This window comes from Heliangelus exortis, chromosome 1 (assembly GCF_036169615.1).
Source record: "Heliangelus exortis chromosome 1, bHelExo1.hap1, whole genome shotgun sequence".
Lineage (NCBI taxonomy): Eukaryota > Metazoa > Chordata > Aves > Apodiformes > Trochilidae > Heliangelus > Heliangelus exortis.
In genome coordinates this window covers 117339445-117355223 of record NC_092422.1, presented here as the reverse complement: position 1 = coordinate 117355223, position 15779 = coordinate 117339445, and the positions used below count along the sequence as shown (strand labels likewise).

At 37.7% G+C, this 15779-nt stretch overlaps 1 protein-coding gene across 2 annotated transcripts in view; it reads left to right on the top strand.

The window, feature by feature from the left end:
- Positions 1-15779, top strand: part of POLQ (DNA polymerase theta) — a 49881-nt gene that overhangs the window by 7190 nt on the left and 26912 nt on the right. For both annotated transcript variants that reach the window (XR_011729242.1, XM_071760711.1), the window contains exons 5-12: positions 2715-2823; positions 5438-5657; positions 7548-7692; positions 7812-7958; positions 8880-9092; positions 12125-12267; positions 13128-13332; positions 14247-14389. Coding sequence is in view for 1 of the 2 variants with exons in the window: in XM_071760711.1 (XP_071616812.1) it covers positions 2715-2823; positions 5438-5657; positions 7548-7692; positions 7812-7958; positions 8880-9092; positions 12125-12267; positions 13128-13332; positions 14247-14389 (1325 nt within the window). In the remaining variant the exon portion in view is untranslated. The remainder of the gene's footprint in view (positions 1-2714; positions 2824-5437; positions 5658-7547; positions 7693-7811; positions 7959-8879; positions 9093-12124; positions 12268-13127; positions 13333-14246; positions 14390-15779) is intronic.

Sequence of the window (15779 nt, the reverse complement as noted above, 5' to 3'; positions counted from 1 at the left end):
TACCTCCATTTCCATCCCTACATTTTGTTCTGCTCTCCAAGATGAAGGTACCTGAGATGAGTCATATAACCAGCCAGGTGATTACAAGATTTGAGTTTGAGTAAGTGTCTTCAACACTGATGCCTCCTTAAAGCATGATGGTTTTCTTTCACCATTCAGAAATGCTTCTGCTGCAGCCCTCCATTTCCCTTTTGCCCCAGTATGACCATATAACTGAAATAAAATATGAGTTTAAAAAATAATTTGTAAAGCAAAAAATTGACAAATGGTCTACTTAGAGATAACTTTTCATGAAAGCTGCAAATTACAGGCATGAGCTGAAAGTGCCAGTTTAATTTAGTCACCTCAAGCAAGCTTGTCTGAAACTTCAATATTGTACCTCATCTGATTAATTTTGAATTTAGACTAGTTTGTAACAAGGGTCTTTTATCTTTTGAGATGAGTTGTTGGGAGATGGCTGCAGTTCTGGCTGGATTCCATCTCAAGCTTGAGCTGTTCCTTTTGTTGACGTCAGCCCCCTGCTGATAGCTGATGTTGCCTCTGGAAATTGTTGAGAGACACTTAAATCCTCTGCCTCCAAGAGCTCTTTTGTGTATGAAGCAGTTAAAGCAAATTTGTGTTGCTAATTATTATTTAATGTGTGTCAGTTTTTAACATCTAGGTACACAGGAGATGATACTCCTCCTGTTCAGCCTCTTGACACTGACAAAATTTTGAGGGAAGTAGATTAGAGAAGAATTTGCCTCCTTCTCAGCATGTCAAGTCAGAATGTTTTTTTTAATGTGCTGTCGTCACTTGTTTCCTTAATTTAGGGTTGAAACTTGAAATTAAAAAATTGCTAGTTTAATTTTATTTAAAAAAATAGTCCTCCCTGCCTTTCATTCACATCTTAATTTAAATGGGATGTGGATTAGTTATTCTGCAGTGAACACATATGGTAGCCCTCAGGTGCTTTTTATTAGTTTTTTTCAGCATTCTTCTAGGGATACACCTAATTTGCAGACAGAAAGAGGAAACTAAGGGTAACCTCATTTTCAGTAGCAATGCAGTATGATGAAATTCTTGCTCCACTTGCATGCCTGAGCCTCTTGTTGAGTAGAAGATACCATTGGATACTGGGACCTGAAGTCCTCCTTGGCTGCAGTTCCATTTTAAGATGAGGATGGCTTTGTGAAAAATATTGGTTGCCTGATTGCTCCTGCTGTGTTGTCCCAGTGGGTGTGTTCTGAGTACTGGCCTGGATAGAGGAGCACTCTGCAAGGGTGAGAGTCAGCTTGCCAGGCTGCCAGGGCAACACAGTACACAGCTTAATGTGAGTCTGAGTAAGTGTAACTTGTACATCTTTGGTAGATATCTGATTAACACTGTCCTGTCTCAGCTGCTGGAACAATTCAGACAGACTGTTGTATAGGGAAGCAGGAAGAAGCTTTTTCTGGTAGCTGAATAAATATGTATTTGGTGGCTGACGAATTACCATTTTTTGCAAGTGAGCACAGGATAGACAGAGGAAGTGCAGGAAGACAGAGGAGCTGGATGGGTGGGAGTTGGTAGAAGAGGCTGATGGAGTAGTGCAGCACTCTTTTCTAACTTCAGCAGCTTGAAGGAGAAGGAGGAGAAAACAGACGGAGAGAGAAGGAACATACGTAGGAAGGAGAGAAAAAAAATGAGAAGGAAAAATAGCATTAAAACAGATAATAAAAGGTCGCATTTGCCCTTAAGCTCCTGCTATTTTGGCTGTACCAGGAAGATATTATATAGCTGCATCAAAGAGTGAAAAAAACTAAACAGCACTAGAACTAATGAAGCCTGTTGTCCTTTTTGTCCTGTTTTTTTGGTTTAACTTCCCTTCTGTCTCTCTCTTCCTGTCATGTCCCTGTGACCCTGTCAGCTGGCAAGAAAGGGACTATACCACTGCTATTTGGGATGTGTGCAGGAGGTGTGCTTGAAAGCTGAATTATCATGGTTCTCTGTTTTCATCTCAAGGGAGAACCTAATTGGGTCTGTTGTCTCCAGCTGCTGATATTAAGAAAGCTTTATAGACGTTCAGTATTTCTAAATCTCTTACAGATTTGATGGAGGTGGATAATATGTTAAAAAGTCATTTATGGGAACTTGTATAACAACAGAGCAGTAATGTAAGGATTTTTTCATCAGAAAGCCAAATCTAAATGGTAGAGCTCATTCAGGTTTTGTTAGTGAGAAAAGATATAATAGGAAGCAGGGTGTGCCAGTGTAATTACATTTGATCTAAGTCTTTTTTGTGACATTGCTGAATTAGTAAGGAGTAATATTTAAACTAAGAAAGTGATGTTAAAAAGGCTTTTGACTATCTCATTTAAGTGCTGGAATGTTCTTTTCCAGATACTCTGAAGCCTTGGGGACTTCACTTGCTGAGAGCTTACAGTATAGATGCTGCAGTACTGTTTAGCATGGTGTCCATACTAACCAATGAACGTGTTTATATTTTTTTAAATCTGAATGTGGGTGTGTAAGGCCATGTAGAGTGTGAAATTTCATGACATTGGTCATGATTTATCTCTCCCAGAAGAATCAGTGACAAAATAAAGATGTAGTGGTGTTGGTAAATTCCTTCTGTCATGGATTCTTATGAGAGAGACAAATTTCTGTTCATTATTTGGAGTATGAAAGAATCATGGCTCTTTGTTCTTAGTTTTAATTTTGTCAGACATAATCTGAGTGCTTCTGTTTATCAGGAGTGGTGGTTGTGGATGAGTTGCACATGCTGGGAGACCCTCATCGAGGATATCTGCTGGAACTCCTTCTGACCAAAGTTAGATATGTTACAGAGAAGCTTGCAAACCGGTGGGTACACCAGGATGTTTGTATTTTAATGCTAAATTATGGATGGATCTAAATATTTTGTTTTCATGGTGGTTGGAAATTTGTGTTGACTCCAGGGCTTTTATAAGAGTGATGACCTAAACTGTTTTGTTCATCAAAGTCTCATCATGCCACCTCTCAGGGGCCTGCCATTGTAGGCAAAATCTCTTTTATGCCTCATGGTTTCAGTCTGGGTTGAATCCCAGTGCTAGCATGGGATTCATTCTCTCAGGAAAAGAATTAAGGTTAATGCTTTCATTTACTTTTTTTAGCCTATTTAATTTATTTTTTTTAAACTCTGGATTTCTTTTATTAGTTTTGCTAGCAGACTTTTCCCTGCTTAAATTTTCAGTGTTTGGTGTAATGGAAATACTGGGGTAGTGTAGTGTAGAAGAGTGGGCATACTGTTAATGTGTGAATTGATCAGAAGACTTAAGATGATGTGCCAGTAATCTGCTTAGTTAGTGCTGCTCAGAGTGATCTGTCCTTTTGCTTATAACATGCCATAGATCAGTGGCTGGATGGTTTCTTGTTTGTAGCACAACGATCAGACACCCTAACAGATTAAATGTTTAAGAAGAGCTTCAGAGGCTTTTAATAATTCCATGTCTTCATCTCCAACAATAAATTGTCCAGTGGCTTTGTAGTGCCTGAACACAGACAAAGGCAAACAGAGGAGATGGAGTATTGATCTTCTTAAGCTTTATTGGTGGTGCTGAGAGAAGAGTCAAGATCAACTGTTCCTTTAGCACCAAAAGCCAGATTTTGCCAGTTTTCTGTTCTCCTTCCTGTCTTCTGAGTCCTACCAGTGCTGGGCTAAGCACTAATTATTTAGTTCAGGGGGAATTGCCAGTTCTACATTGGCTCTGCACTGGACATTTGAGCTAGTATTTCCCATCCTGATTTGTAGGATCCAAAAGTGTTACAGGTCCGATCACCTCTGACTTTATTCTCCTATTGTCCCCACACATCCTAGGAGCCAGTACTTCAGAGCATCTTGAGTGGTTTTGCCACTCCTTTACGCTGGCTTATCATGTAGTTGCAGCACAGGTGCAAACCTGATCTCCACTTTCCTCCTTTTGCATTAAAGGAAGGAGAAAGTATTTGTCAGGAAAAAAAGGGACAGGTGCACCATGGAAAGTTTAAGGGAAGACACAGTACTTTAGTCTTACCATGTATGTGCTAGGGCCTACATTCTCCATCTCGTTGTCATAGTCAAGTTAACAGTGGTTCATTGTACCACTTATGAACATGAAAGAGGTGGCTGCTGTTTTTGTTTTGGAATTCACTTGAGATGCCTGGAGTAGAAAACCACATTTGCTCTCAGATGTCCTTCCAAGTATGTGGTGCTTTTTTTTCTCTTATTTAATGGGAGCCCCTTCTTCCAAATTCTTTAAACGGCCTCCAGCCTGTTCAATTATCAGGATGATTTGTGCTTTTAAGAGGTTTTAAGTGGTTGACTGAATGTCCTACTCTAGGATGAGGCTGTCTTCACATCAAGAGAATACTCTCTGATGGCCATTGCCAGCTTCTCTGCCCATGCTTCTCTGCAAAGCTTTTGCAGACCTAGCCACAGTTCTGCAGCAGAATTTTCTTTTCCCCAGCCAGAGAGTGTATTGTGAAGCTGGAACTTTTTTAAATCCTTGAAGGTCAAAAATTGCTTTAGGGGTGAAAATCTGCAACCTAGATGGCAGAGCTGTGCTAGCAAGTGTTTTAAGAGCTTGGATCAGAGAGTCTGCTTCTCCCCATCTCCCTCTCATTAGTGAATACTCTTTTTTACTCTAGGTTTTGGGTAGCCTCATTCTCTCTGTCTTGTCTTCGCCAGGATTACCAGTATCTTCTAAGAAAACGCAGGCTGTTTCTGAGCTCACATTTCTTTGTCACACCTTTTTAAGGTCTCAATCTGTGGCTCAATGAAATGCAAATGAGTAGTTTTTAAACCTAGGCCTAAGACCATAAAAAAACTCCTATTGTGTGGGTGTAAAGCTTGAATTAAAATATACCTTTGGATATCTAAATTAATGTTTTATGTTTTCAGGCCTCTTAAGAGTCCATTATTTCTTTAGTGGAAGGTGCTGTTCAGCACTTTGAACTGAAATTGCTTTCGTCTTTGCTGAACTAAGGTCTTTGGTTTCCAGCTTTTAGTCTAGTATTATTTGTCCTGAAATTGAAACAAATGAAAGTGTTTTAATTAGGGCATTTAAGCTTAGAAAGACTGCAATGGAGACTGAAGCATTCTATTATCTCCATGCTTTTGTTAGTGGTAAGGAAATAGATGTCTCTTTATTTGTTCTCAATTTCTCCAAATCAAACATGCAGTCAGTTTATGACTGTTGTTACTTAAAGAAGCTTCAGAACCTAAAGAAGAAGGTTCAAAATGATAAAAAGTTGAATTGTCTTGTTATCAATACATAACCTGACATTATGTTTGCTAAAAGCAGAGTGGGGCTTGCTTGTTTTTTATTTCATCCAAGAAGTTGAAACTTTTTACTTTAGGCTCTGGAAGGAAGCAGATTGAGTTAGTTTGTCTGAATCTTGTTTTCCAAATGGTAGTCTGTGCTGTCACTAACATTCATTTTCTTTTAACCACCTCCAGGCAGGTGAAGACGAGCAGTCCTGGTTTTGGTGGGGTACAGATTGTAGGCATGAGTGCTACTGTTCCTAACTTGGGACTCCTGGCCTCATGGTTAGATGCAGAGCTATACTGCACGGACTTTCGCCCTGTGCCCCTCAAGGAGTGGGTGAAAATTGGCAGCAACATTTATGACTCCTCCATGAATTTAGTGCGAGAATTCCAGCCCAAGCTTCAACTGAAGGTAACAAAATGCTGAGCAGTGGCTTTGGGTTAACATCTTCTGTACAGCTGAAAATAAAATAGACAGCTACTGCTATGTTCATTAATTTTTTTTAATAGATGACATTCCTGACTTCATTAATGCTTTTCGTCCTAGATTGTATGTTCAAACTGGGAACAGATTGTTGTCTTCTCCTGATTTAAACAAAAAGCAAATATAAACACACATTCATGCAGTTCTTGAAGTTTCTTTACTCTGACTTGAAGACAAAGCTGACTTTGTAGTTATCTTGTTTCTGAGCACCTGACAGTTATAGAAGATTGGATTATCCCTTTATCCATCACCCTATCTTGTGTCCCAGAATCTACTTCACTTTCACAAGTGAAGGTAAATATTGTCTAGTTAGACCAAGGAATTTGCATTCATCAGTGGAAGAATGAATTTGCATTAAAACATGGTATCGAACCTGCTTATATTAAATTGCTAAATGGTCTAATTTTGTCATTTATTAGAAGGCAGATGCCCATCCCGATTCTTCTGAATCTGTTTTCAGTATTTAATCTTTTTGCACACTTGAAAAGGATATGATAAGTTGAAAGTAAAGTACTGTAATGATTTGGAAGAACCAAATGGGTGGAAATGGGAAATTTGTACTTCCTACTTGTAGGTTCCTTTTCTTTGGAGTCTTTGATGGGTGAATTATCTTCTCAGTCCTTTCAACTGCTTTGTGTAATACTAGCACAGTAAGTAGTTGAACAATATGGGCCTAAAGCCAGGGATATTTTGCTCCCAGATATCCTTGTGTGCAAGCATTCTGTTATCAGTAGCATGGTAGCACAGCAAAGACTAAAGACCCTAGAGACAAAAGGAAATGTTTGAGAAGTATGTATAGAAGCTTGCTTTTATATGGTCATATTTAGAAGGTGATGTTGCAGCTCCTTTTCTGGGTAGTAGTTGCTTTGATAGGTACTTAATTAAGTGAGAGAAAGAACTAAACTAGACTTGTCACTCAACAGCTTAAGGGATGGCTTATTTTATAAAACTAGGTAATCTGCTTGGGCTTGAAAACTATCACTGGACCTTCAGATTTGTGTTCTGTGCCACACACTAGACTAGAGAAGGCAACTTCGTTACTTCTGAATTTGGCTGAATTGTTAACGAGCTTTTGATGTATGTATGCAGTTCCTGCCATCTCTCCCATTTTAATTTGCATTTTAGTGCTTTTTATTTCTTACTGGACGCCTACCTTTTTTCTCTTCCTCCTTTGGCCTCCTTTCTGGAAGAAAATCTGGTTTAGCCAAGCAAAACAAATCTGTTGCAGGAACTCTCTTAGGATCTCAAAACCAAAAAGGCAAGCTGTAAACAGTAGGGTTTTGCATGCACATCTCTAAGCATCCATCCATCTAAACCTTTCTCTGTGCTCTGAATACCTGCGTGTTTTGGTCAGCAGTGCTTGCTAAGTGCATATTCTTGGGGATGCCTGAAGTACTACATCTCATGCTTTCAGTTCAGCTGTCCTATACCCTAGTTGATAAGACTTCCTTAGTTACAACTGAGGGATGTTTTCCCTTGGGACTTTTCCTAGTTCTTCTCCACTGCTGTTAGCCACAACATGGAGGCTGCAGTGATATTTTGTGCACTGTTAAGCCTTCATTCAGAAAAAGATTTGTGAAAGGAAGCTGTAAAACCTTAGATTTATTCATGGGTGGCGATGTCCTCACCCAAGTGGTCATACTAGTGCTTGGACTTCCTAAAGCAAGCCAGAAACTAATATAACAGTGCTCCATCTTCTTTGTTTGCTCCTTTTTCTGACTTGAATGAGAAGATTCCTACTGTGACACGAAAGAATGACAGCATTTACAAACCTCATTCAGTATGAAAATGCACTGAAAATATTTTGTCTCAATTCAGGGAGATGAAGACCATATTGTGAGCCTGTGTTATGAGACTGTTTGTGATGGCCACTCCGTCCTGCTTTTCTGCCCATCCAAGAACTGGTGTGAGAAGCTGGCAAACATCATTGCCAGGGAATTCTACAGTTTGCAGCAGGCAGAGAGTAAGAGAAAAGGAGTTAATAGAAAACTGTAGCATGTATGTTGCCTTTAAGTAATAGTAACTTTAGTAGAAACTATGCATATGTATATAAAAATATATGTGACTGTTTTCTTGCTCAAGGTTCTGCAAAAAACTCAGTGCTTGCCCCTGTTGTTGTGGACAGAGAAGGGATAGATGAGGTCATGGACCACCTGAAGCGTTCTGTCTCAGGCCTGGACCCTGTGCTCCAACGTACTTTGCCATGGGGTGTTGCATTTCATCATGCAGGTATTTCTGAGAATCTTGGTCTTGAATTATGGAATGGTCAAATCATATGTGTTCTTTTTGCTGTAGTTACCAGCAATTTATCAGTTGCTTTTTGAAGCCTCCTGTAGCTTTTGAATTTAGGTAAAACGTAATTTGTTTGGGGTTGTTTTTGGTGAAATGCCTGAAAAACTAGCTGACATGCAGCTCAAGCATTTTCAAGCTGCCAGAGTATTTCAGAGCAATTTTCCTCAACTCAGTAATAGAATAGATGAGTAAATAAACTATAAAAGTGAAAATAATGAAAAAAAGCACATGCTGCAAACACTTCTGGTTAGGTCTTTTATTTCTTACCTATGTAGGTAATAGTATATGCCACCTTTTGCTCCACTGAGAGAAAGGACCGACTCTGGAAGGAATAATAGTAGCTATGGAATATATAGAGGGAATTATTCCAAATGCTTATTGAGAGTGAATTTCTTTCTCAAGCATAAAATTGTCCTTGAAGCCCTTAAAGAAATGAAGAAAGATACATATTAGACCTGCTACCTGAAATGGAAATAATGAAGAAGGATTTCAGGGTCAGGACAGCAAATAACTAAATCCTAGTTCCTTACTGTGTTTGTTACATCCAGGTTTTGTCTTATTTATTTATTTATTTATTTACTTGCAGTGCTTGTACATATGTAGCAAATAAGCAAGCACCTTAGAAAAGCTAGTTTATAAGTATTACTGTCAAATGAATATTAAAATGAATAACAAAACCTTGGTTGTGAAATTCTGGTTCACTTATGGTTTGAAAGAAGTTAACTGCGTTAGCATTGCTGGTCTAGTTCTGAGCACCAAATGTTGAATGTTCAAGTTTGTTCTTTCCCATGCTTGACAGCAATATTATGAACTGTTAAATGCAGATTTCTAGGTTTGCTGCAAGTCATCTCTCCTCAGGTCTGACTTTTGATGAACGGGACATCATTGAAGGAGCCTTTCGTCAGGGCTTGATCAGAGTCCTAGCAGCAACCTCCACGCTGTCATCTGGAGTCAATTTGCCTGCACGACGAGTAATTATACGAACTCCCATGTTTGGATCCAGACTGCTGGACATACTCACTTACAAGCAGATGGCTGGAAGGGCTGGCAGGAAAGGAATAGACACAGAGGGTAAGGAGAGGCTTTATTAATGTTCTCTAAGAATGGTGTTAACCTGATTAAATCCAGGGCAGTGCTTTACAATTAGTGGCTAATCATGATGAATTCCTTTGGTGCTCAGTATGATTAAGTTAATCAAGATGAATTTGTTTGATATTAATGGAGTAAAAACTGTAATTCCCGGGGGACTTTTTTCACTTCACGAGACGTACTTTGGTATTTACATGTCCATTACTTCAGGAACAAGCTATATTCTCCTTTGAATTCTTGTTAGCTTCTTAGGCTGTGTTGTTCATTTGCCTTAAGTCTGTGATCTGTGGTCATTTTACTGAAGCGTTTACAGTTTCAGTGAGAAAATTTATAGTAAAGGCTCACTGGACAGGCCTAAAATGTAAGAAATGCATTTAAGGTCTACAGCCATAATTACACAAACTCCTTCTGTTGTCTCAAGTTCTGACTTGGATTTATTAAATTTCTGCTAGAATTAACCATAACTTTTATGGATCTCAAAAGTAGTAACACAACAGACTGAGAGAGAAATATGAAGAGTAGTTAATATGGTGTCTTTGTGCATACAGAAGCACTGGTTAATGTTCAACAAAATAATCCTGCCTGTTATTTTAATCTGCAATGGAAATTTATCTTCATGGGTGATATTTGGAAAAACTGTATTATACAAGTATAAACACAGTAGAAAAGAAGTTCACCAGAAGCAGGAAGTGAGATTTGATTGGTGTTTGCTGGAGCCCTATGTAAGCAGACTGTTTTTATATTTAACTTTCTATTTTTGCTGGAGTAGCATAGCAACAGAGCATTTTGCGACCTGTATCTCTGTGAGCTATCCCTATGTGTTAAAGAAAAGGGCAGCTGTATTCTGTATTTTTAATTTTTCCAGACTTTGTCATTTGAGTGTAGCTGGCAGGCTTAAAATCACATTATTCCTTGAGGGTTTTTTAAATTCACCTTTAAGTTACAATAATTAGTACCCTTTTTTGACAGTTCTGATGTTCTGCACAGTAAGCAGTTGATTTTTATGCTGATAAATTTCATGAATGTATCATATTTTCCCCCTCCATGGTCTTTTTCCATAGTGGCAACATAAAGCTACATTACCAGCTGCTACTCTTTCACACAGTAGGGAAACTGGAGGACAGAAACTTCAGCTGGAAAAAATACCCTATGTACATATGAAATTCAGCTGACAGACAGAAGATAAATGCTGTTGGGTTAATTTCATCCTCCCTTCCCAACACTGTAGTGTTGGATTGTCTCAGGTTTTGATTTTTTAAATTTTTGTTTCTGAGTTGATGGAAGTTTAAAACCACATTTTAGAAAATAAAATTGCAGTTTTTTTGCTTTCATCAAAACTGTCGTGTTCCCAAGGTGAAACAGATAAAGCTGTTCAGTAACGGTGAACTAAAACTAGAAAGGAAATAGGGCCTTTTTTGCTTTTAATGATCTTGTTTATGACTGGATTACCAGAGTCTTCTGGTGTTTGTCTAGTCTGGTGCTAACCTAGACTTCCTAAGGCAACTGAAATGTTCCATGAGTGATCTTAGGATAGCTCAGTTTTTTGTTTGTTTTTTTTTACCTGTTTACTAGGTTGCAATTATTGGCAATTGATTCTTTTAGATTTATAACACTGAAGAGTCAAAGTTTTGTCAAAGGGAATTATAGAGCACATCAGAACCCAAATATGAAACCAGTGAATGTTCTCTATTGCTAAAATCAAAATAAGCTTTGCTTTCAAAAAACTACACAGAATTACTCACCTGCACATTTGTGGTACTTTTTCTCTTTATTAAATTTAAGTGTAGTTATGTTTTTGTTACCTCTGCATTTGCTAATTACTGTAGCACTACAACAGTTACAGATTTACCATAACTTAACATTCCTAGGTTTTTACTAAGATATCTACTAACAAAATCACCTTGATGTCCAGCTTGTATGCATTTAAATCTTAGCAAGTTATCATAAACTTATCATGGCACTTAGTGTATAGCAAATCCAAATCTAATGCTCTCAGTCAAAGGCAAGCTTGTCCTACCCACAGTTAATTTACCCTGTGCCAGCTGGCAAAGCTTCAAACTAGCTATGTTTCTCAGGGACCTAGTTTCTCTGTAATGGCTTTGTTGAAATAATCTTTTTTTCTGTAACCACTGCATTTTCCATGGGTAGTCTGCAGTATTATTAAAGAAACTGGCTGATTACTTTTTTTTTTGTTTCATGGCTCTGGGACCTTTTTTGTGTCCCACAGATTTTCAGTAGTTAAGGATGAACATAACAAGGTCTGATAGAGAATTTTAAGGTAAGGTGTATTTAGAGGTACATTCAGTGGAAACAGTTCAGGATACTTAAGTTATTATATGTACATGCATATATATATATATGTATACATATGTATATACTCGATATACATATGTATTACATGTATGTGCATATGTATTATATGTATGTGCATATATATATATGAAGGTTCAGAGAATGCTTATTTACACTGGTAACTTTGGATTACTGAATTACTTTGGTATCTGTGTTATTTCATTTTGGGAGTGGAAGTAGGTTGACTTAACACAAACTGTTAAGTGCTGTGCAGCCTTTACGTTTTCTTATTGCTTTAGAGAATGTTTTCAGTCTAATAAAGTAATGCACAAGAAAAACTGATTCCACTGTATATTGTAGTTCCAGTCAATTCCAGAACAAGAGGAGAGAGTGGTTCAGCAGCAAAAACAGATGCACAGAGAGGCTACGGAAGCTCTGTAGCTGCTTTGGCAAGACCCTGACCAGCTAACATAACTTTGAAGTCTGCTTTGAGTTCTAAAGTTTTATGCATCAGCAGAGTTGTTAGATAGCAATGGATAAACACTGCTCAAGGTTACTTAGGTTTTTTTCTCCTTTTAAAAAAATTATTCAGCTTTTAAAAAAATAACTCCATTCTTCCATTCTAATAATATGTCCTTGATGAACTTTATGTAGCTATTACAGTGCTAAGATGCAATACTAAGTTCATTAATGTTGGGGTTTTTTGTTTTCTTTTCCTATAGGTGAGAGCATTTTAGTTTGCAAGCCCTCAGAAAGATCAAAAGGAACTGCTCTGCTTCAGGGATCTCTCAAGCCTGTTTGCAGTTGTTTGCTTAAAAGAGAAGGGGAAAGTGTTGCTTCTAGCATGAAAAGAGCAATACTTGAGGTACAGCACATGTGGAAAGTGGTTCAAGATGTGCTTGCACTCTTGTAATTGTAGTATGGTTTCTTTTGTGACACCATGAAATGTTTTCTGTGCACTTTCTTTTGTTTCTTCCCTTGTCAATCCAAGCAGCTTCAGAAGAAAATAACATCTGTCAGCTTGCTTCAGTATTCAGCATTTTGTATGGTATGCTGCCTTCTTCAGATTAGGATGTGAGCACACTCAACAAGGGTTACTAAGATTTGCTTTTGCATTTAAATATACTCAAACTGCAGGCAGAAATAGGTGCATTAGGTGCAACTTCATGTGTGACCTGGTAGTGTTAATTGGGAGATGCTTGTAAATTACTGATCCCAGAGGGTTTGCAGACTGAACTGGGCCATAATTATATTTGTAGAGTTTTGTAGGTTCCTCAGTCAAGTTCAGTCAGGAAAATAATGACAGTGTAAGAGCACTGACATTTTTAAGAGAAAACTTCAGTATGCTGAAAGGCTTAGGAGAAGCCCTCTTCTTGGTTTGCTTTTTGTCTTCATAAATTTGTAGTTTGTGTACTCCCCTTTTAGAAGTATTTCACAGTGTTGGCTAAACAAAATACCCAGGACTAGTTTCAAGTCTAAGTTGCTACTATGTATATGTCTTCTATCAAAAGATTTTGCAGTTCATTCTTTCCCATAGCTTAGTCCTCTTTTTTCTACCTAAGGTGTCTAACTTCTTGCATAGAGAAGTCCTTAAAGCTTGGCAGTTTCTTTGCCTCATGTTCTCCTCTCATACTGGATCTTTAAAATTCACATATCTGATGGATCTCTGACTCTCAGATCTACTGCTTCTCTGGCAATATAAAACAAGTAGGTTTTTTTCAACAGATTATAGTGGGGGGAGTGGCCAGTACTCCAGATGATGTGCAGACCTACGCTTCTTGCACTCTTCTTGCATCCAGCTTGAAAGAAACCAAGTGGGGAAATGAGGATGCACAAGACAAAGCACAGACTGGACCTATTGAGGCTTGTGTGGCTTGGTTGCTGGAAAATGAATTCATTCAGGTTCTAGACTCTGGCAGTGATGTGAAAGGTAATATTGGTGTTTTTCCCAGTGATGCAGTTAGTAGTTTAGAATCAGTAAATCTCCTGCAGCTGGGTAGATGTTCAATGTTAACTTTATCATTAAGACTTCTGTGCATTTTTGTTTTTATTTTAAAGAATCATGGATATCAAGAATTTTTTGGCTTTCTAGAGGGTGTCTTTGTTACCTCTATTGGCATTTTTTGCATGCATTTGTTCTTGGAGGTCTCTGTGCATATCACCTTTAAGACTAATGCAACCCAGTCCACAAATTCCAAAAATATCTTTAAAAAAGACATACTTCTAGTGTAGAATTAGTGCACATCATAGACGACGATTTTTGTATCTCTGAAAGAGCCAGTACATTCTAAGGGTGTTGAAGTCACTTCCAGAATTGCTTAGTGTACATGGTTGTACTTTTCCCTGATTTTGGCTATTAAATGGCTAAGGGTGAGACTTAAATAATAGTAGGAATCCACATTACCAGTTAATTTGTATTTCTTTTTAAGAAAAGATGTTACATGATATTTAGTGTTCCTAAGAAAGATGTACTCAAAATTATGACTAATAGGCAGGATGGCAAATAGGATTCCAATGTTTTTTTGTCCAAACTGCTATCACAACTTTTATTCTGAGTACCTAGGGGAGTCCAAGTTTGAAATCTGGCCTCTGAAAAATGCTCGTTTACATTCAGGCAACTTTAAACCTTTTATTGTTTCCATTTTCCTGTCTTCAGAATGGAGAAATACGCTGTTTCTTCTTGAAAAAGCATTTGGTTAAAGTTAATAGAATTTATATTTGTAAAGTAAATTACAACCTGAAATGAGATGTAAACTTGCACTTTAATGTTTCTCAGTGGGTTTTTTTTTGTTGTTGTTGTTTGTATTTTGTTGTAGTTTATTGTTGTTTTCTGTTTTTAAACAGCAAAGGTGTATCATCCAACACATCTTGGCTCAGCTACTCTTTCCTCTTCTCTTTCACCAACCGAAGCCATGGGAATCTTTGCTGACCTGCAACGAGCTATGAAAAGCTTTGTTCTGGAGAATGATCTGCATATTGTCTATTTGGTTGGTTCCTCACTATTTTTGGCTCTGTATTTTGTACAGCCAGAACTAAGGAAAGGAAAGAAAGCATGATGCAGAGTTCTTGAGGGCTTCATGAACATACGTTGTTTTGTGGGGTTTTTGTGCTTGCTTGTCTTATCCTTCATGAAGAAAAGGTTCTAAATTGAATATTCTTCAGAACTAGCCCATTTCCATTGTGTTGGCAGGTGTTGCATGTCCATCTAAATCCATTGTTTCTCCTAATTTTCAAAGATTTTGGAGCTTTCTAAGTTTTGCGTGTAAGATAATGGTAATTTTTCTGAGATACTTCATGAAAAACATTGGTTTTGTTGTATGTTTGTGATCAATAGACTGCATCTCTGGTTACTTTCAGAGATGCAGAAAACCTTTTGGGTTTCAGCATCAATTTTGTATACAAAAAGCTTCATATACTACACTATTTTCTTCCTATGGGTGGGCCTTTCTTTGGTTCAGTAACAGTGAAATTAATCTCTGATTCAGTTTACTTGCCTGGTGATGCTGCTAGGGCTAAAGGAAGGAGTGTGATAAATCTTTTGAGAGGAAAAGTCCCAAAGTTTCTCAAGTGTGCATGTACACTTAAAAATCTAAGCAGTGCTACTTAATGTGTGGAGCTGAAGCCAGAAACCTGTGAAGATTAGTGAGGAAACAAGATGGAGTTGCAGTGAACATCTTAAGCTTCATGACTGCCAGAGGTTCACCATTCAATCACCATCTGAAAGCTGACAGTTGTTTTTAGCCTCCTTAAATATGAAGTATGTTCTCTTTACCAGGCTGATAAATCAAAGGCAAAATTTGGGCATCTTGCCTGAAAAAAAAAAAAAAAAAGAAAAAGTTAATTCCAAGGAGAATATACTTGCAATTACAGGAGTTGTTGCTGGTACTGATAGATTTTTTTATTATTATTTTAAAAATCTATTAGTGTTCCATATGTAGCCTCCTCTCTGTTCTAGAGGAGCACATTATATTTTGTTCTATTTCTACGGGGCGAAGTAGAATGTTTTGTGTTACGCACAAGTAAATTTCTTCCCCATTTGCATCTCCAAAAGGAGAAAAAAATGCATGAAAAATGTTCTGGCTCTGGGGTACAGACACTGGTGGCAATACGTGGTTTTTTTACCCCGTATTTTTAATTTCAGCAGCTTTTGTAATGTTATTTTAAATCAAATACACCACTGAACAAAATGTACTTGAAATTCTCTTCCATTAAGCTAGCCTAAAACACTCTAAAATCTGTTCGTTTTCAGGGCCAAAGATTTGTTTAGTTTTGATGTTTTGTTTTTAGTTTTTGTTTTTTTGTAATAACTGTTCTCCATGTGTTACAGGTTACAGGAAAACTATCTGCTACAATGTTTTTTAATTCTCTTAACACTTG